The sequence below is a fragment of the Pogona vitticeps genome, chromosome 3, assembly GCF_051106095.1.
Source record: "Pogona vitticeps strain Pit_001003342236 chromosome 3, PviZW2.1, whole genome shotgun sequence".
Taxonomy (NCBI): domain Eukaryota; kingdom Metazoa; phylum Chordata; class Lepidosauria; order Squamata; family Agamidae; genus Pogona; species Pogona vitticeps.
Genome location: NC_135785.1, coordinates 259301925 through 259324600, shown reverse-complemented (window position 1 = coordinate 259324600; position 22676 = coordinate 259301925). Strand labels below are relative to the sequence as shown.

The window sequence follows — 22676 nt, the reverse complement described above, 5'->3', positions numbered from 1 at the left end:
CTCTGAGACCGGCAAAACATAAAATATTGTTATTTCGCTGCAAGGGGAAAAATTATTGCAGGGTTCTCTCCTGCCCCTGAATCAATGGATTCAAATGACAGGAAAGGCAATTCTGACTAAACTTGAGGAAGAATGTATTCGCGAAGGCTTTCACGGCTGGAATCTAATGGTTGTTGTGGGTTTCTTCAGGCTCTTTGGCCGTGTTCTGAAGGTGGTTCTTCCTAACGTTTCACTAGTTGGCCGGCCACAGAGACTGGAGAAACGTCAGGAAGAACAACCTTCAGAACATGGCCAAAGAGCCCGAAAAACCCACAACAACCATTGAGGAAGAATCTTTTGTTAATAACTTTGACAGTAAAATGGATCTTCTCAGAAGACAGTGTTTTTTTATTCTTTTTGCAGCTCTTGGATGACTATCTGTCAGAGCTGCTTTACCTGCAAGTTTCTTGTATGATCCAAGGTTGTGTAAGATCAGTGGTTCCCAACTTTGGACAACCCAAGTGGTTCTTGGACTGCAACTCCCAGAAACCAGCACAGTTGGTATATCAGGCTTCTGGGAGTCATAGTCCAAGAACTACAACCCAAGGTTGGGAATCACTGTATTAGGTGACCCTTCAGGTTCCTTCAAACTCTAAAATCTCAAATGACTCAGTCATTCACATCCTTAGCAAGAAAAGAGAAACTCACACAAGGAAAGGTACTATGGAAGGCCAGGCTGAAAACCAGGAGGGAGGCCTTCTGCTCCCATATAAGCCCATGATTTGAAACCCTTTACTGTTGAATTGAAAGCTGCCTTGGAGGTCCAGACGTCAGCACCATGCCTCCATGAACAGGGGAACAGACAAGGGAAAGGAGTCAAGGAGATGGGCCAAGCTGAATTCCTCCAGGAGAACATTCCAAAATACAGTGGTGTCTCGCTTAATGACGATAATCCATTCCAGAAAAATTGCCGTTAAATGAAAACATCGTAAAGCAAAAAACCCCCATTGAAACGCATTGAAACCCGTTCAATGCGTTCCAATGGGGTAAAAACTCACCGTCCAGCGAAGATCCTCCATACGGCGGCCATTTTTGCTGCCTGTACAGCGAGGAATCTGTCCCTAAACACAGCGGGGAGCCATTTTAATTACCCGGCGACCATTTTGAAACCACCAATCGGCTGTTCTGAAAACATCATTTTGGGAAGAATCAGTTCTGAAGCAGGGAACCGATAATCGCAAAGTGAAATTCCCCCATTCAGACCATCATTTTGCACACGCAATTGCGATCACAAAAAGATCATCGTTAAGCGGATTCATAGTAATGCGGGGCAACCGTAAAGCGAGGCACCACTGTAGTAAAGGCCACTCCGATGGAGTAGATCTGAAATCTCACTGCTCAGGTGGCAGAAAGGAGGCAAACAGCAGCAGGACATTTTTAAATATTTTTAAATAAAAGAAGAGTTCCTTCCAATTTCCTGGCCCTCGTCTGTTTAAGGGCATGAAAGGTTAAAGCCAGCACATTGAATAGAATTTAAAAAGAGGACACAGATCTGTAGCTCTACCAAGGCTGCCAAGGAAATGTTGCAAAAAATAAAGATTGCCCTCCGGTTGTCAAAGATCTTAATCATAAAACCATCCTTCCTCCCACTTGTCACATAATTTTTTCCCCCTGCCCACCCTTTTTATGGCTTCTTAGGTAATGTTTATTGCCTAGAAAGTAACTAATCATTGGCTGATGGGTGCTTGGATGCAATTAAAAGGATACCCTTCCCCTCTTAAAATGCAAAACATTCCCGAGCTTCATAATCATCTAGGTTTTATAACTCTGCTTTATTACTTTCCAGATATACAATGCTCATTAAAAATACAGGTAATTGTCTCTTTATAATAATGCTGCCTCCTAATGTTCACCAACAATGCTGGCTGATCACCCACGTCAAGCGCCTCAAACTGTTTGGCATCCACCGCCAAGACTGAATGTTTTTAAATGCACTTGGTAAGCAAAAATAGAGGGGACGTTGTTCTGCTGAAGGAAATCCATAGAGTAGAGAAAGAGCAGGAGGCAACGAGGATGAAAAGCACCCTCAGGAAGACTCAGCAGAGGGGAAAGAAAAAGACCAACGGACCACTTAAAAGAGTTCCAAATTTTTGTTTGTTTTCCCCTAGTTTAATTTTAAATTAAATTAAATTACATTTATTTATATGCTGCCTTTCTCCTAAAGGGTTCAAGGTGGCTTACAGTACTAAAAGAAACAAAGTTAAAAACCAGATAAATTATGATCATATAGAAAAAAAGAACTTAACAAATATCAGATTAAAATTAACAAGAAGCATACTAAAAACACAAGAGCTAAACATAAAAACACATTGCTAAAGCACAGAACGAAATGCTCTCTTAAAAAAAAATTCCCTTGGTCAACTGAAGGAAAGCCTGCCTGAAGAGAAAGGTCTTTGCCTGCTTGCGGAAGGATGGCAAAGGGGGGACCAGACTGGCTTCCAGTGGGAGGGAGTTCCAGAGTCTGGGAGCAGCCACAGAGAAGGCCCTCTCCTGTGTCCCCACCAAACACACCTGTGAGGGTGGTGGGGCTAAGAGAAAGGCTTCCCCTGATGATCTTAACGCCCAGGCAGGCTTATAGAAGGAGATGCAGTCCTTTACATAACCGTATTTTTCGCTCCATAAGACGCACCTTTCCATAAGACGCACCAATTTTTTAGGAGAAGAAAACAGGAAAATATAATCTGTTTTCTTCGATCCATAAGACGCACAGACTTTCCACCCCCCTGTTTTGTGGGGAAAAAGTGCGTCTTATGGTGCGAAAAATACGGTAGCTTGGATCCATGCCATTTAGGGCTTTATAGGTTAAAACCAGCAGTTTGAATTGTGGCCAGCAATGGATGCCAGTCTGACTCCTAACCAGCACCACAACTTGTGTATATCCTACACAGAAAGAAGCTGATCTTCCTGACTCAGAGGAGAAGGGAGAAGATGCCCCTCCCTGCAAAAGAAACACCAGTGATATCCCTCTACCCCCTATTACCCAGACACATCTGCTTAGGATGATAGCATAGATAGAAGAGAGGTTCTATTGTGAGAAAGAGAGAGAAGCCATGGTTATGCAGTTCCTTTCAAGCATAAAACCTGAAGGGTTGGGCTGAAGAAAATCCGGTATTTACAGACTTGAGGGCCAGGATGCCTGATTTAAATTTAGGAACTCTGGAACATTTGGGGAGGGAAAAACCGGTGGAAGGAGACCGCTTTGGCTGGTGACGAGGGGAGTAGCAGAGGCTGGGCAAAGGAAGAGGAGGAGGAGAAAGTGGAAGAAGTCTGGAGAGAAATAAAAGGAGAGGATCCATGGACAGGAGGAGGGATCATTTTTTTAAGATACTGAGAGAACAGGCGGAAATAGAGTGGAAGCGTGAGAAGGTGTGGAAACCTCCTTATTGGGGAGAAACGGCAGAGAGAGGAAGAAGGAAGAAGAGCATTTAGAGCAGTGGTTCCCAAACTTAGGTCTCCAGATGTTCTTTGATTACGACTCCCAGAAATCCTGTCCAGCATAGCTAGTTGGGAAGGCTTCTGGGAGTTGTAGTTCAAGAACATCTATTTCCTTTATTTCTTCTTTATTTCTTCTTTATTTCTTCTTTCCTTATCCTATCTCTTCTTGTAATCCTTTCTTAAATTAATTGTCTTAATTAATATTGCAATTGTACTTTTATGATTATATATATTTTATATTGATTTATTTTACGTTGTAAGCCGCCCCAAGTAGACATGGTCTAGAGCACTGGTTCTTAACCTTGGGTTACTCAGGAGTTTTGGACTGCAACTCCCAGAAGCCTTCACCACCAACTGTGCTGGCTGGGGTTTCTGGGAGTTGCAGTTCAAAAACATCCGAGTAACAAAGGTTAAGAACCACCGGTCTAGAGGAGCGGGGTATAAATTTAACAAACAAACAAACAAACAAACAAACAAACAAACAAACAAACAAACAAACAAACAAACAAACATCTAGGGATCCAAGGTTGGGAAACACTGATTTTGAGAGAGAAAGAGAGAGACACCTGGGCTTGTATAACTTCTGGAATCAGTCTTGGGAGGAGACCGTTCCCCCCCCCCCCCATACACACACAAATCCTCAGCATTCTAGGCAAGAAGGTTTGGGAAACCAATATAGGTTGGGTATTTCACCGCTAGATCTGGGCATGAAGTTAACTGCAGCTATCCATGAAGCCAATTTCGTCATTACCCGTTTCGAGTTCAGTGAAAACCTGAGAAGGAGACATTGACATTTTAAAGAAGGGATATATTCAATGACTATGGGACAATGTTTTAAGTACCGATTTAGATAAAACCGAGTTGAAAGACATTTCTACCATGTTTAAGAAACCTGTCGAACTTAAACTTGAAGCTATGACTGGTGATTTCGATAAAGGAACCCGGGAGGGGACTTGAAAAATCCTCACATCTATACTGATTGTCCATTTTTCCTAAGAGTATTTACCGTGTTTCCCCGAAAATAAGATAGGGTCGTAAATTTTTGCTCCAAAAAAAAGCAGTAGGGCTTATTTTCAAGGGATGTTTTATTTTTTTTTCCACGTACAACCATCTACATTTATTTGAATCCAGTCATGTCATCTTCTTCTGGTGGCTGTACAAGGGTATAGAGCAGGGTTTCACTTAACTAGGGCTTATTTTTTGGGGTAGGGCTTATATTACGAGCATCCTGAAAAATCATACTAGGTTTTATTTTCAGGTTAGGTCTTATTTTCGGGGAAACAGGGTAGTTACTGTAGTTGATTCAGGGTGTGATCCTAACTAGTCAAGATGGTTGGAGGCTGGCCGAGCCGAGCCGAAGCCAGCTGGAGCTGTGTGACTCCAAAATCCTGCCATGCTAGAGATTTTGAAAATTATCTAGGACTGTCTTAACTCTAAGCTGTGAGTCTGAGCTCAGAGCGATCCACTATCACAATGGGGTTAATGCTGCTGGCACAAGGATAGATGGACCAGCAGAAAAGGCTTTTCAAACTCACTACAGCCAGCCTATCTTTGCATCTGGATGACCCTACTTTAAAGATTTAAGGACAGGGTGCATGGGATGATGCTTAGCACAACCCTCCTGTTCAGAAGATGATGGTTTGGAAGTCTCCTTCAATTTCCCAGTGAAATAGGATCCTTACAGGAAGGCTGCCTCAACATATTAATATGCACTCACAGCAAACGTCTTGTAAATTAGCTCCAGGGCCACTTCCTCTGATTTGCCACAGAGATAAGTGTGAAGGTTACATCCGAGGTCAAAGACAGTCCGTGTTTATTGGCCAGCTCTTGGGTTTGGAGCCATTGATATTGAGCATGTCTAAGAAATCACCTCCAAACGAGGTAGGACTAATCAATAACCTACAGCTCCTTTTGCATATCAATACGATGAGCCTTCAAGAACGCAGAACGGGGAGGAAGTGGGTCAGCTGAGAGAAGCATAGTTTTTGAAGTAGAAATGTCTCTTTTTTTTCAAATATGTGGACAGTCTCGATCGCTCATCCTCACCTAACACTAGCTTTCTAAAGGAATGCCATTGGACAAGTTCTCGGATAAAAAACAGCTATCTTGAGCACTTCCTTTGCTTAGGCTCCTATAGAACAGGACGGGTCCAGTTGGGGATAAGTTTCATTAATAAGATCCGAAGAAATATGCTAGAAATGTACTCCTGTGAATAAAACCGTATTTGTAGGTTACGCACCGCTACTGTCTCGGAGCCTTGTTACATCAGAGAGACAAGAACAACCCAGGGTAGGTACATGGCCTTAAGGATTGGAGTCTCTCTGCCCTATTTCCCAAATTCAGGTCAAGTGGCCGTGTTCCAGAGCGATGCCTGTTCTATCTGGTGCATGGGCTGCTTTCTCCTGCTTTTGAAGACAAAGAGTCTCTCAATCAACTCTGCTCCTAGTCATTAAGATTATATATTACTCCCAGTGTTTACAGTTCATAATAAAAATTGTGTGTCTTCAAGTCCATTCTAACCTGTGGTGACCTCTTTCAGGGTTTTCCAGGTAGAGAGTACTCAGGATACCAGATACCATTCTCCTTCTTCTGGGGCCGCCCTGGGACCGATGCACAGTGGAGAATGTGCAGCCAGATATCTAACTCGTTGAGCTATCCAGCCAGCTGTTAACAGCACACCTCCAAATATCAGGTGCCGGGGAACATGAGTGGAGGATGGTAATGTGTTCGTGTTCTGCTTACGTGCTCACCACAGATCGCAGCCTGGCTACGTTGAGAGCATGATGCCAAACGAGGATTGCTTTCGGTCTGATCTAGCACAATGCTTTCTTCAGCTTTTCTAGTTGCACCACATGTGTTTTGACACCTGCACTGGATCACAGTCTCAACTATCCTGCTTTGCGATAACAGAAGGATTGCCTAGAATCACACCTGCAACAGGGTGAAAACTTCCGAATTATCCCTTAATCAGGGGGAGAGGAGTGAGTTAAAGCTACAACGTTATTACTGGTTAAGCTGGCCCACGTCCTGGCTACTGGGTGTCCCAAATGAGTGGATCCCTGGAAGTCTGACTCATTAGGTTGAGTCTGGGTCAATTTGAATAGGGCCTGTGTATGTTGTCAAGAATGCCTTTCGAAGAATATTTAAAAAGATGCTTTGTTGCAGCTGGAAGGAGCTCCACTCTGCTTGCAATACAGAATGTTGGAAAACTAAGATGGCGTCATCTCGAAGCCAACCAAAATGAAGACCATCTCCACTCCCATCTTCACTCTAGTGATTGCAGGTTGAGATTGGGGTGGAGATGGTTTGACAGACATCAGCTGCCATGACTAGCAAACAGGGACCGGGACTTGACGGGGACTTGTGTCACGGGACTGATGACTTGGCTCAAGTTGGGTTTTCCCTCCCCAATGATTCGAACTCAGCTCGCAACGCAGAACCCACCCACCCATCCTTCCCTTTTTTCTGGGGAAGAAAGCTTGCTGGACTTGGGGCTTGGGACTTGATACCAAAGACTCGGATTGAGACCAAGAGACTTGCAAACATCCCTCCTAGTGAGAGACAGAGGGCAGAGGAAAGGAAGCCATAAAACCTATGCACCCACAGTATATCTCATGTGAAGCCAACCCATGGATCCATCTCAAGTTTGGACAGTGAAGGAAAAAAGTGAAATGGAAGGAGAGGACTAAGCAAACACAATTAAAAGTGAACTTAGGACAGATCCTGAAGCTGAGGCTCCAATCCTTTGGCCCCCTCATGAGGAGAGAAGACTCCCTGGAAAAGACCCTGATGTTGGGAAAGTGTGAGGGCAAGAGGAGAAGGGGACGACAGAGGGCAAGAGGGTTGGACAGTGTCATCAAAAAGACCAACATGACTTTGACCCAACTCCGGGAGGCAGTGGAAGACAGGAGGGCCTGGCCTGCTCTGGTCCATGGGGTCACGAAGAGTCGGACACGACTTAACGACTAAACAACAACAACAATGTCCATGAAAAAAAATATTTGAACTCACTGCACCAATACAGCCTGGTTTAAGAAGGAAGCAGTTTAAAAAATTTAAAAGGAGGAACTCACACTACAAATGAAGCATGTGTTATGTGGAAAAGTCTGAGACTACAACTCCCAGAATCCCCGTCAAGCATGAATGGGACTTCGCAGTACAGAACAAAGCTGACCTTGTCTTATTAAAGTGGTGGGCTTAGTTATGGTTGAGAGAGAGAGAGAGAGAGAATAGAGAAAATCAATTCCATCTGCTGTGTGTGTGCACATGTACATGTAGGTATGCGCAAACACATGTGTTTAGTCTGTGAAACAAGAGACGTTTGGAAGCAGATGGCCCGTAGCATAAAACCATGCTCAGGTTTACGTCTGAGGACACGGTAACAGATGTAGTGCATTATTCTGGCCTTTTAAAAAAGATGTACGGTTTGGTGCCAGTCTGCTTTTGAAGGCTAATGAACTACCTTTTGGAGGAACCATCTGTCAAATGACAAACTGGCCAACCTCGCAAGCATTATCATACTGTAGTTTTGATCTGGAGAAACATCCATCGTGTCATCACAATGCAATTCAAAGGGAGAGCAAGCGAGCACGCCGGACTGCAATCTCTGACAGGACAAACGTCTTCAAATCAGTTACAGAATGTATACTTGTCCCGTTGGATGGCAGATCTTTTTTTTTTTCATAAAAGTGCCTCTTTAGAACTAAAAAAAAATCCCAACATGTGCATAAAGGCCCTTGGCATCTCACGCTCCATTGAGCCTGGTATTTTAATGTTCATTTAATACCCAGACGCTCAGGGTGGGCTGGCTTCTCCTTTTGATGAGACTGTCAGTCGGCTGCCTGATGCTGGAAAGCAATGCTTTGTTGTCATTACTTTGTGTTGGTGGCTATTTGGCAGCGCACACACAGCCTTGACAGGGCAGGACAAAACAACAGCACCAGTCTGCCTTTACAAATAACCGTGGCCTGTTTATTATTTTTAAAGAACTGAGCGGGGGAATGAGGAATCTTTTCTGTCATTTCTCCCACTGATCACCTAACCAATTAGGGAACATCTTCCGGCTTATCAGGGACATCATCTATGTCTGCCTCAAACAATCAGGACAGCTCTGAGCCTCCGCAAGGAGTGGGGAGAGGTAAAATGACAACTTTTAAAAAATATTTTAAATTATTTTAAATTGTTTTACATACATTAAAACTACAGTGGTGCCTTACTAGACGATGATAATCCATTCCACTGAAATCGCTGTTTAGCAAAATCATTGTCTAGCGAGAAGCATTTCCCCATTGGAATGCATTGAAACCTGGCGTTCCAAGGGGGAAGAATCGTCGTTGTCTAGCGAAGATTGGCCATTGGAAAGCCGCTTTGCGAACGGCCGATCAGCTGTTTAAATCTCTGTCTTGCGAAGCTTAGGTCCCAAAAACACCTGTTTTCTGAATGCGGAGGAAATTGTCGTCTAGCAAAAATTGGTTTACGAAGCAGGGACCAAACATTGTCCAGCGAAATTCCCCCATAGGAATCACTGTTTTGTAAATCACTATATATCTAGCGAAAAAACCTGTCATGCGGGGTAACTGAGTAGCGCGGCACCACTGTATTTTAAACTGCTTTTTGTTATACCCTGGCCTGGAGATCATCAGCCAACATTTATAACTTGACCCGATAGGTCAAGTTGTAAAATGTTCTTAATAAGCCGGCGAGCAAACAAGCAAACAACATCAAAAGAAAACAGAAAGAGAACGTGTCCTTTCTGTAAATATTTTGCAATTTGGGCCTTAATTCTCTGAAGACATTAAAGGGTACTAATTATAATAGCAAATAATGCTGACAAGACAGAAGAAAACAGAAAAACAAAAACAACTGAAAAGGGAAAGGGAAAGAAACAAGGAAGAAGATTTTAAAAAAACTTCAAAAAGGAAACAATTAGAATACAACAAGCCAAAGAATAAATACATCATAAACTGAGTTAATGGGGAGAAAAATCTAATACCAAGACTACAATGTATTTCTCTGTAATGCTAAATGACTATGGTGACACAGTTTTTATTTAGCCATTGATCTGTTCCTCATTTAAAGTAAAACAAATAAATAGACAGATGATGACTACATCACAAACTGGAAAGTGTGCTTTTGAACCAGGCAAAGTGGCTAGAATTAAGTATCTTCATCATTATCATCACCATCATCTTAGAACTGCAGAGCTGGAAGGGACCCCTTTGGATCACAGGGTCTAGGTCCTCTCAAGGAGACACACTGGGGAACTGCTTTCTCCATGGGCTCCACAGCCAGAGGCTTTTAAACCACTTCGCTAGAAAAAGTGGCAAGAATTAAGTACTGTATATACTCGAGTATAAGCCGACCCGAATATAAGCCGAGGCACCCAATTTTACCACAAAAAACTGGGAAAACCTATTGACTCAAGCATAAGCTGAGGGTGGAAAATGCAGCAGCTACTGGTAAATTTAAAAAATAAAAATAGATACCAATAAAATTACATTAATTCAGGCATCAGTAGGTTAAATGTTTTTGAAGATAGTGCCATTCTGAGCTGCGAGATAAACTTCACTGCCTGTGGAGGGAGGACTTATACCGGACGCTGCGCTTATCTACTGCTCTACTGCTGCGTAACAAGATGTAGGGAGATGGAGGATGGAGGAGGAAGGTGGGAGGAGGAAGGTGGGTACATAGAATATGCAGAAGGAGGAGGATGGGAGTGTCCTGGAAGCGGAAATGCAGTGTACTTAATCCAGGTCATTGGACCACCCACAGAGGCTGCAGGCACCCATAGATGAGTGGGGGAGTCCAGAGAACACCCGCACTGCAGGAGAGAACATGTAATTTTGACACTGATTTGAGTATAAGCCGAGGGGGTGCTTTTTCAGCAAAAACATTGTGCTGAAAAACTAGGCTTATACTTGAGTATATACAGTATCTGATCATTCACTCCTGTCTTGGATGGAAGGGTAGAGCTGGTCTTTGCCTGGGAAGAGAAGCACGCAGCAGAGACACTAAGTATTTTGTGCCCCTTTGTCTACAGTGAGGGGGAAACATAATTCGTTGTCGTCATCTTGGAACTGCAGAACTGGAAAGTACCCTATGGATCATCAAATCCAGTTCGTGTTGGGAAGACACCGTGGGGGAATTGAACTCCCAACTGAAGTCTCTGCAGCCAGATGCCTACACCACTGAGCTATCCAGCGGTCATTTTCCATTGCCCAGAGTAAAAACCAACACAACAAGCTTGGCGTCTCCATCTTGGGACATAACTTTAAGAGAGACCTGGATGCCACAACATCAATTTTTGAAGCATCTTTTTCTCTATATTCGCGAAGGCTTTTTCTCTCTCCACCCTTACAAGCTTTGCCTCACAAGGGCTAAGTATCATTCCAGATGCAAAAGCTTGTCTCTTTTCCATATTTTAGATGTCCAATAAAAATATGCCTTTTCCCTGTATTTTGTACAAAGACTACGCAGCCTTTTTCCCTGTCTTCAGTCTCACAAACTGACAGAACCAATACTTTATAAGACAAAAGAGTATAAAACCTAAACCTTCCCCATTAAAAAAAGCAATCTAAACCTTAAAAAGCATCAGGCCCTGAAACTATTCAGAAAGCGCTGGATGAACCGCATCAGAATTCAATACTGATTATTTATTTTGCATAATTAATGAGAAAACATAACAAAAATTGCTGACATGAACATGTGGTGGGAGAAAAATGGCTTTTAATGGCCCCATAAACTCTTCTATTGATGGCTGCTTTATAAAACTCCGTACTGACTACAGCTAGAGGCTACAAGTTCTATTGATAAAGTCAGCAATTAATATTGACTGATAAACAGATCCGGTAAGCTCACTCAATCCGTCGTGTGCCTCTGCGCTTACTCTTAGCACTAATTCATGTCTGCTACAATATTTCTCCTATAAAATCGTCAAAGTGACTTTGTTAGAAGCTCTTGGGATCTGTAATGATGATGCTTCACTGCAATGAACTGAGGAGTGGACTTTGTTTGATTTCCCATTGTCTGTATCTATATCAGCTTCTTTGCTTCTGTGCTGATTATGCTTTCTGATTTTATCAAAGAAGCTGAATTTGCCTGATTTGCCTATCTGTAGGACTGCTTTAAAAGGGGGCTGCTGTTCCTTACTCATCCTCACGACATCCCTGCAAGGTATGTTAGAGGCTAGAGTGCCAGAATGGGACTCGGAAGACCTCAGTTTTAGTCCCTACTGAAATCTGAAACTGACTGAGTTACCTTGGGGAAGTCATTTTATCTCAGCAGGACCTGCATTACAGGGTTATGACAAGCCTAAGGAGAAGATGGAAAAGAGCATGTATGCCATCTTGAGATCACTGGAAGAAAAGCAGGTTACAAACATATAAATAGCAACCAATAAATAAATAAGTAATCCAACAAATACTGTAAATAGAAAATTATGAAGGAAGGTAATTTCTCCCTCAAGGAGAATATATTCAAACTGTGTTACAGTAGATAAAGGTAGATCCAGAAGCTGGAAAATCTGCAGAGAAAACTGACCAAAAGGTCTGAAAGCCAAAACTTATGAGACATGGTCAAGAGAGTCATGTTTACCATGAAGAAGAGATTACAGAACAGCATCTCAAGGACTGTCTTAAATGAGGTGGACTAATTTTGTATGCTGCAGCCCCAGATGACAGGATCCAAACCACTAGATTCAAATGATAAGAAAGGAGATTGTGACTGAATATTAGGAGGAACTTCCTGAGATGTTCAAGAGTGGAATGGACCTCCTCTGAAGGTGGTGGTATTTAACGGCTGATGTTTTTTTTTTTTTTAAGAAAGAAGGCTATGGCTGTAACTGAGGATTTCCTGCATTGGTAGGGATGGATCAGGTGACCATTGGGATCCATTACAATTCTAAGATCCAGAGGTGGACGAGGGCTGTTCTACAACCCATCTCCACATCTCTCCCCTTCTCTCTTTTCCTCTTTACCTTCCGGCTGCCCAGGGTGGGACAGGTTGCTCTTGCCAGAGATTCTAATGTGAGAAATCATTTGGAAGTAGGCCAAAGCCCACAGGCAGTTCTGGGGTAACATGGTCCCCAGTCCTCCCTCATGCTAGCATTCTGGATTGCTGCGGAGCAGGAAGTGAACTGTGACCCAGGTTTCAACGGACACAGGCTATGAGAATTCCCTGCTCCACAGATGGTTGTTCACTTATTTACAAAACAAACAAACAAACAAAAACAATCAAGCAAACCATCCAGAGGGGGTGGGTGTGGGAACAACCCACATCGCTCAAGTAGGGTAGATCATAACCCCCAAAAAGAAGCCTCAGGTTCAGTCTCCAAAATTAAACATAAACCCACAGGGTTAATAGACAGCAAAGCGGAGCCAGCAGACTTCCTAAATGCAAAGGAAATAAACAAACAAAGGAAAAGAAAAAAACAATAGAAGAAGAAGAATTACCACCACATGTTACCACCAGTTAAGCAGTGGAAAGCAGCAGAAGGGGAATAGCTTCAGTTATGCTGCACGAGTCTGCGAGACAAAACCCTCGCTTCTCAGTGTCTGTGACATCGGATCTATATTAAGAAACTGGCAAAGCAGCAATTCAGTTAGAAGTGCAAAGCAACATGCTACTCGTGGCTGCTTTTTTGTGGTCCTCTTCCCCACCACCACTACCACTGTCTGTACACACACACAAGTCAAACCACAACCGCGTATTACAGTTTGCTCTCTTTTCCTCACAAACTGCTGACCCAAACGCTCCAGCCATCCTCGGCCTCACAACCGTGAGATCTTTGAAGCTGGGAAGACAAGGCGGAGGAGATAAAAAGAAAGGGGGGGAGAAGTTATGGAAAGGGAACCTGTGACCTTCAAGGTTCCATAAAAGATGAGTTTCTAAATATATATCTATATATTCCTCCCATCGTCCTCTTCCCCCTTAGAGGGAGCAACCGAGTCTATTTACATAAGCAGCGGGAGCCAGCGAAGATGGCTCTGGAAATTATCTGCAAGAGTATCAGCCGAAGAGATGAAAGAAAGCACGGGAGGAGAAAAGAAAGAGAGCAGGGGAGAGCTCAATAGGGTGAAATTTTAAATGCTATTTTTGTCAGAAAAGGTCTTATGAGGCATGCACGTGAGCCCGTTAACGGTTGCCACATTTTAACAGTGAATAAATCAGAAGGCTCTTCAGCAGTTCCTTGCTGCACATTTTCTACAAAGGCCGTTTCACCGCTAAAAGAATACCATCCCTTCCCTTCGGGTTCCTCAATTCGCACGTACACAAACAGAAACATCTTTGCAAGTTTAAAAACCGGAAGCAAAACAGGGAGACGGCAGGACAACCCCCCCAAAAAATGAAGACATGGTCAGAAGCATCTCTAGGAACAACGGCACAGGGCCGACATTTTGTCGGTCATCTCTCTTACCGGTTTCGGTGTTATCGTGTTCCGTATCTGTTAGGGTGAGGTTCGAGTTCGCTCGGCTTGATAAGCAGGAGCTCCGGCCGGACTTGGTGTTGCGTCCCCAAAGCCTGACCGGGGGCTCCGGCGACAGGACAGCGTCCGCTTCGGTGTCTGCATCCGAACCAGCGCTAATGGAATAGCCGCAATGGGGCAGCCCTAAATCTGTCCGGTACAGAGTCCCGTGGGGTGGCGAGACGTCTTCGAGGCCCAGCTCGCGCAAAGAATAGTTGGCGCCTGAGGGGAGGGGAGGGAAAAAAGAAGGAAGAGGCAAACAGAAGAGAGCATTATGTAATACCTTTTTTGTAGCTTTTAACAGGGCTCAAAGCAGAAGTTTCCAGAGGGTAAGTTAGAGGTGCAGAGATTTGTATTTTTGGTTTATAGCTCCCAGAATTCCCTAAGTGCCAGGGGTATTCTGGAAGCTATGGTCCAAAAAAAGACAAACATGCACACCTCTAATTTGCACTATTTAGACATTAAGGATAAGACGCTGTGGAGTGCAGTGAGCAGAGTGATGCATTGGACTCAGGACACCAGGGTTCAAATCCCTACTTTGCTATGGAAAGTTTTCTTTCAAGTTTACAAAGAAATCTCTGACACTCGTCAAATTAAACAGGTACAGCTCAAATTAAACAGGTACAGCTCAAATTAAACAGGTATAGCTCAAATTAAACAGGTACAGCTCAAAGGGGAGAATAGGTCACATCTGGCTGCCGTGTTGCTTAAAGAGAAGGATTATGTCCAAATGTAGAAGCAGGACCTCAGTGCAACACCACAACCATGACTGAATGCGCAGGGAGCTAAAGCTTGACTTTCTAAGAACGGAGGATTCAAAGCTCTCTGAAAGGAGAACGTATCAGTTTATCTTCCCATCACCTTAAGTTCTTTCCTCTGACATTACAAAGCACATGCAAAGTACAGGACCTTCGTTTCATAATAAAAATCAAATTAATTCTGCATCCATCTTCAGTGACTGAACCTATAACTGGCATTTTTTATTTGTCAAAATCCGCAAGGATCATAAGTCAGTCATGATCTGAATATGGATGGTTTTGGTTTACGTAGACCGTTCTTTTTGATATGTTGTTGTTGTGTTGTTGTTGTTGTTGCTGATACTTCTAAACAACCCATCTGACCAATAATCACTGTGAGCGGGGTGCAAAAGAAAAAACACACACATAAACACCTAACAAATAAATCGATAACTCAGCAAACATAATAACAAGCTGCTTTTACAATTAATATTCAGCTAAAATCAGGCAGAGGCTAATGAGGTAGATGTTAAATATCATCTCAGCAGGCTATTGCGATCCTGTAGTTTGGAAGTGTAGCATACAGCTCTGCTCTCACTTGTCCGTCACAGCTGGGCGGGGGAACCTCAGCCAATGAGAGGACGGAGGGTGATGCAGAAGGGGGAGGAGCTGGATTATATAAGGTGTGTGTGATGTGTGAAAGGGAGAGTTTTGGGGAGTTTGAAAAGATGAGAGAAGTTGATTGAGAGAGTGAGATAGATTTGAGAGAGATAGTCAAGTGAGGGAAAAGTCTGTGTGATCTAGTAATTGAGAAACGTGATTAACTACAGTGGGGTCTTGACTTGAGAACTTAATCTGTATTGGAAGGTGGTTCTCAAGTCAAAAAGTTCTCAAGTCAAATCTGCATTTCCCATAGGAATGCATTGAAAACCATTTGATCCGTATCTGCTCTTTTCCGTCCATAGAAACTAATGGGAAGCTGCTATTCTGCCTTTGAGGGGGATATTTTGTTTCTTTTTTTCTTAGGTCAAGAAAGGTTCAGGGAAGGCAGGGAAAATACAGTCCAGGCAGGACAGTACCAGGCAGTCCGAAGACTGTCTCCCAATCCACTCTCTAAACGCTGGGAGGAGTGAGGAAGCAGACAGGCACCCTTTTCACTGGCCAACAGTTAACTGAAAGTTCAAATTTTGCACTTTCCCTGCCTCCCGCGTGGTTTTTTTTCAGTTCTTAACTCAAATCTAAGTACTTAAGTCAAGTCAATATTTTCCTATGAGAGCAGTTCTTAAGTCAAAATGTTCTTAACTCAAGCCGTTCTTAAGTCAAGACCCCACTGTACTTGATTTATTACCTGTGATTCACCCTTTTTATTTTGTACAAATCAATAAACACTTTATTTGTTTGAAAGAAAAACTTGTCCTTTGTGAGTACCAAGGATAGGTTGGTGGCAGGAAGTGAAGAATAGTAGTGAGCCCTCTTGCAGGCCTGTATTGGTAGAGGCTTGAGAGTGGCCAGCTACAGGAAGGCCTGCCAAAATAGGAAAGTTTTCAAGGACCTCTTAAAAACTGCCAGAGAAAGGGCCGGGTGAATTTCCAGCAGCAGTTCTTTCCATAAAAGGGGGCAACCCACAAGAAGGCCCGGTTTCTTATTTCCTCTTCCAGGCCCTCTCATGGGGTTAGTAACCCTCTCTTACCCCAATGGCTACCCAGATTAGAAACACGTTTTTGTCTTTTTAATTTTTCTTTTGGTTTTGCCCAGTAATGCTTGCACATATTAATAAGGCTACCTCTTATTAATTGCTAAATATCGCATTGTGATGATCTCCCATATGAGCCATCTAGTTTTTTAAAAAACTGTATGTCCTTGTCTTCCAGCCAAGAAGCGTCTATCACGCCCTTGTTGACTCATTTATTTTTGAAGATTTTGTACACTATCTTTGAAAATAAAAATGCTCCCAAGGGTCTGATTGTCTGTATCTTTTTTTAAAACTAGAAAGCTATCTTCAAGCATTCAAAACCAAAAGCAGCAGCATAAAACAATTTTAATCCCCATCAATAGAAGAATACTACAATTTTAAAGTATTGAATATAATACATCTAAAATATCCTTTATAAAATCTAAAACATCTTTTCAGCCAAACACCTGTCTGAAAACAGTCAGGAATTGAATGTAGGACACAATATTGAATTAAACCAATGGGAACAAATCTGGAAAATAAATATAAATATAACTAAATCTACAGTATTCAAGAAGAATATATATAAAATGTTCTACAGATGGTACATGACTCCCACAACTCTGGATAAAATAAGCACTCAATTTTCAAATGTATGCTGGAAATGTAAACAGAAAGAAGAGACATTTTACCACATGTGGTGGATGTGTAAAGAACCCCAAAAATACTGGACAAAAGTCAACCAGATACTGCAAGAGATATCAGAAACTCCAATATCAATGATACCAGAATTTTTTTCTACTAAATATTTTGCCTAATACATTAGATTCTGAAAAAGCATTCTTAGCCATCCATATGATAACAGTGGCAAGAATAGTATTCATGAAACACTGGAAGGAGTCTGGAATACCATAAATAGACTAACTGATAGGGAAAATACTGGAAACCGCAGAAATGGATATGCTAACAGAATGGCTGAATCCAAAAAAGAAAAAGGATCATCGGGAAACTTGGCTGCCACTATATGCACGGTTGCAAAAAAGACCAGCTACATAATTAATAATGGGAATTACAAAATACCTGTCTGAATTTAGATTTTTCTATATACAGTGGTGCCCCGCATACCGAGCGCCCCGTTTAACGATGAATCCGCATAGCGATGCGGATTTTGCGATCGCAAAAGCGATCACATTGCGATGTTTTGAATTGCTAAATATCGCATTGTGATGATCGGTAAGCGTTTCGCTTACTGATTTTCGCATTGTGATGTTTAGAAAACAGCTGATCGGTGGTTCCAAAATGGCCACCGGAAAAAATGGCTGCCTGCAGCATTTTCGTGCCCTTTCCTCGCTTACTGGGCAGCGAAAATGGCGGCCGGATGGAGGATTTCCGCATAGCGGCGAGTTTTTCCCCCATAGGGGGTTTTTCATTCCGTATAGCAACAATTCCGGATAGCGACGATTTTCCTGGAACGGATTATCGTCGCTATGCGGGGCACCACTGTAATGTATATATTTTTGTATGATAATTGGAATTATTCTTAGAAGGGATTATTTAGAATTATTATGGGGGGGAATACTGATTTGTAATGTAACTGTTCAAATCCACCTCCTCAAAATGTATCCTTATCCCAGTTATCCCTTACCCCACCCTACCTCTATAAAGAGAAAAATAAATAAATAATAAGGAAAAAAAAAGGAATTGAATCAAATATATCTTCCAGTTCTCCTATTTTAATGACTGTCCACGTGGATCTACTACCTCCATGGATTCTGGCTGTGGATACCGTGTTTGCCCCACAATGCTGGAACACCATTTCAAGTCCAGTATTGCTGAGGAACACAAAGGCATACAAGACCGTTGTTTTAGGATCTTGACCTGCTTTTCCCAAACACCTACCCAGCTGGCATTTTCCACTCTGATAAGGTCACAGCAGAGAGTGCTCAGCTGCAGGAAAGATGCAATTGTTTACCTGGCTATAAATATTACCTGGAGATGGGGGGGGGGAATCTCTTGGATTCATCTATAGATACCTGCAGAGCAACATAATTAGTTCAAGGGAGAGTGAACAAACATTCAAGCAATACCCCTCTCACTTCAAAAGTTGTGTGCAGAAAAGCTGTCTAGACGAATTAGTAATACCACACCAATGCCCTTGTATTCCTTAAAATTTGTATTCCTCTTTTCCTCTTCATCTCGCAACAGAATTGCAAAAGAGCGAAGAGGTATCCAGAAAATTCCTGTTCTAAATCATCAGACATACATACACACAAATCCATACACAATACTCTCTCGTCTTGATTAGAGATACCCTCATGGCCCAAGTAAGGGACGTGGTGGCGCTGCGGGCTGAGCCGCCGAAGCCTATGCTGCAGGGTCAGAAGACCAGCAGTCGTAAGATCGAATTCACGCAACGGAGTGAGCACCCGTTGCTTGTCCCAGCTCCCACCAAGCTAGCGGTTCGAAACCATGCAAATGCAAGTAGATAAATAGGGACCACCTCGGTGGGAAGGTAACAGCATTCCGTGTCTAAGTCGCACTGGCCATGTGACCATTGGATTTATGGCATATGTTTATTGGGTTTACTGTTTTTAAAAAATTGTAATGCCGCCCAGAGTAGACGTCTCATAAAATAAAATTAAAAAATAAATATGAAGTTATCCACAAAAGCTTGCAATGCATTTAATTTTTAGAGGTCCAATAAAAAAGTATCACCCATTCTTGCTGTTCTACTGGGCAAGCTGTACAATCTCAGGATTCCCCCAAACCAGGGAATGATAAACCCTCCTGTGTATTCTCTACCTGGAAAACCCTGAAAAAAGATCGCCATAAGTCAGAATGGATTTGACAGCACATGGTTATTATATTATAACAAGCAGAAAGATGCTTCCAAAGGTCATGTGAGACACTGTCACTTTGCACTTTCATGTTCCACCTTTTAAAGTTTCATATCTCCAGAGGTTGTTAGACTATAGCTGCTATTAGCCCTGCTCATACTGGCTACAGCTCATGAGAGCTGAACTTTTATCACATCTGGAGGGCTGAAAGGTTCCCAGCCATGCCTAAAATTGGTATAAGACTGGCTGTTTGCCCACCTAGGTTGCCCATTAGATTTCCGCAGCTTTCTTGAGGGTGGAAGATATACCGTATTTTTCTGTGTATAAGACTATACTTTTGCCTAAAATCTTTAGACTAATAACAAAGGGTCGTCTTATACACAGAAGTAAGCTGGGGAGAGAACAAAAATAAGTGGAGGGGAAAGCAGGAATTAAAGCGATCCTTCAGCACTTTGATCCCTTTCCCCTATACTTTCTAATCCCCACTTAGATTTCTTAATTTTATATTAGAAAAGGGGGGGGGGCGTCTGATACATGGGGGCGTCTTATACACAGAAAAATTTGGTATTTGAAAAAGCTTCTTGTTAAGGTAGAGAGTTTGTGTGAGCATCTACAGTATTTCTTAGCTTTCTCTTTGGACTTGACCACCTGGCTATTTAACTGACAACACCATAATCTAATCAATCTGGAAGGACCAAGCTGCCTAGCAAAGTACCACTTGAGCCTGGACTGTGGTCTGAAGAACAGAGGAGATCCAAAGAGTAGAGAAGATACATGTTCCTAATTTAGATGCTCACATCTCCATGGCCGAACAGATTTCATCTCTTCTTACAGAGGTCCATAACCAGGAGATGCGGTTGTATCTCAGCAGGAGGCAACTTGTTCTGCAATCTCAGAAAGCAACACTGGATAAAAGATGGACAGAAGGTTTGGTTCATCTTTTGCTACTAAAACCATAATGGGCTGAGGCCAATGCTTTGGCAGCTTGCTCATGAGTAAACAAAAATAAATTGGGGTTACACACAACTGGTCAGGACTCCAGTCAATCCACGTTGTCCTACAGATGCTGTTAGGCTGAATCTCCCATTAGCCCCAGCTAGCTTGGCCAATGGTGGGAGGATCATGTTTTCTCCATCCTTTAGCTAGAGATTCTGGCCAAGTGGGATATCAAATGGTCCTCTTGTTCTGGGTTCTTTTCTCACTTGGGATCATCTCTAGGAAGAGCGATAATAATGCCACTCTACCTTAGTTCAATCATCTACCCAAATGGAGACTGAAGCCAAGAAATCGGAAGAAGACTGAAAGTAGGAAGGCCATGAATTAAGGAATTAGAGGGGAAAAAAATTCATCAACGGTAAGGTGGGGTCCTGGAGACCAAGGCCAAAATCATCCTCACTCTTGCATTTCCAAACACCATCTTTGGGTGTGAAAGCTGGGTAGTAAAGGAAACTGATAGTGGGGGAAATGATTTGTTTGAAATGTGGTGCTGGAGGAGAGCACCATGGATAACCTGGGCTGCCAGAAAGATGAATACCGTAATTTCCGGTGTATAAGGCGACTGGGCGTATAAGACGACCCCCCAACATTCTCACTCAGAATGCAGTTTGTTATATACTTGCTGTATAAGACTACCCCCTCTCCCGCATGTGTGATTCTGCTTTGGCTGCATCATGGGCAGAGTTCCTTTTGCCGCTTTTGGTTCCTTTTCGGAGAGAGCCAGGGTTTGCTGGAAGAAGGAACAGCAGAGAGGCGGCAGCCATTTTGAGAGGCAGCAGCCATGTGGTCGCATCTCAAAATGGCTGCCTCCTCTCTGCTGTTCCCGACAGTCAGCTGTTCAGCGCTAGAGTCAGGCTGTTCCCAGGCTAGGAGCGGGGCTCTACTCAGTCTTACTACCAGGTAAGTGACTTCGCTGGGAGGGAGGGAGGGTTTGCTGGACATGCACCCGGTGTACAAGACGACCCCCCACTTGGAGGCATGTTTTTCAGGGGCCAAAAAAGTCATCTTGTACGTCAGCAAATACGGTAAGTGGGGTCCCAGATCAAATCAAGTCTGAACTATCTCTGGAGGCAAAAAATGCCGAAGCTGAGACTGTCCTGCTTTGGGCACATCATGAGAAGGCAGGAGTCTCCGGAAACCACAATATGTATTTTATTTTACAGTGGGCCCTCGACTTACAGATGGCTCGACTTACAGACTTTTTGAGTTACAGACTTCTCTGGCTACAAAATTTAGGTTCGACTTGCAGCCAGAGAATCAACCTACAGATCAGAAAAAAACCAAAATGGAACAAAAACAGCTGGTTACGGATTAATTGGTTTTCAATGCACTGTAGGTCAATGGAGACTCGACCTACAGACTTTTCGACCTGCAGCCACCATTCCAATACGGATTAAGACGGACTCACTCCCTAAAGGAAACCACAGGCTTGAGTTTACAAGAGCTGAGGAGGGCAGCTGAAGATAGTACATTTTGGAGATGGCTCATTCATCATCTCCACCGTGAGGTGGAGTTAACTTGATGGCACATAACAACCACAATATTCGAGTCCTACCTCACCTTCCATACTCTGTTATGTGTTATTTAATACCTGTCCAGATGTACTTATGATGCACTTTTCTCTCAACGGTGCCAGTCAATTATGTGGGACGTGAATGAGAGAAAATCACTGAATAATGTCACCAGAATAAGATGTGCACCGAACTTTAACTTATGGGATAGGAGGATGGGAGGTATCCTTTTTCCACTTGAAACTCACAGTGTTTTAAGCGCCTACCTTTGAAAAGAGCTACAGTTTTAGTATCCTTCCAAGACACATCCTTATGAAGGTCACACCTGTGGAAGAGCTGGCTCATGGCAAAGTTGCTTCCAGCAGGTTAACGCCTTTTGCAGTGCACAGATGTGTTCTGCTCAGCGCAAGCAGCTCTGTGTGTCTCTACATTTGTCATTTCAGTTTTCACCAGGAGAGACCTCCTTAATTTCATTTGCTCCCTGTGAGCTGAAGTACGACAACATCAGACTAAAAGGGCATGCCAAAAACCCCGAACAAAGGGGGAGAAGGAGGTTCAATAGAGAATGTAAACCCTCAGTCCTTCTCTTGGCAGCTGCAGCATGGTGTATGAAGGGTACAGAAGCTAGGGGTGAGCGTCACACCTTTTAAATTAACTAAAACAGATTAAGCTTCCTGACATCATTGATATTCAGAACTCCTGTGCTCTGCCAGTCCTGTGGAGCTGGTTGAGAGAACAAGAAATAAGCCTATGATAAATTAATCCAGATAATACCACTGGGGCCCCTTAGGCGTCGCACATTCCTGCCTTAGGAATTCAGACTGGCTAATGAAACAGAGAAAAAATGCCATCATCCTTGAGGATCACAGACAAATTTGGAAAGGTTTCCCTTTGACTCTTGGTACTTCTTTGCATTCCTCTCCTACAAGAGGTTGGCTGTCATTACAGCTATTTTGACTTAGGATGCAGGGGCTCTCAATGATGATG

At 43.0% G+C, this 22676-nt stretch overlaps 1 protein-coding gene across 13 annotated transcripts in view; it reads right to left on the bottom strand.

Annotated features, from left to right (window-relative positions):
• TENM4 (teneurin transmembrane protein 4) overlaps positions 1-22676 on the bottom strand; it is a 427285-nt gene that overhangs the window by 381848 nt on the left and 22761 nt on the right. For all 13 annotated transcript variants that reach the window (XM_078390190.1, XM_078390188.1, XM_078390192.1 and 10 more), the window contains exon 3: positions 13889-14158. In XM_078390190.1, coding sequence (XP_078246316.1) covers positions 13889-14158 — 270 coding nt within the window. The remainder of the gene's footprint in view (positions 1-13888; positions 14159-22676) is intronic.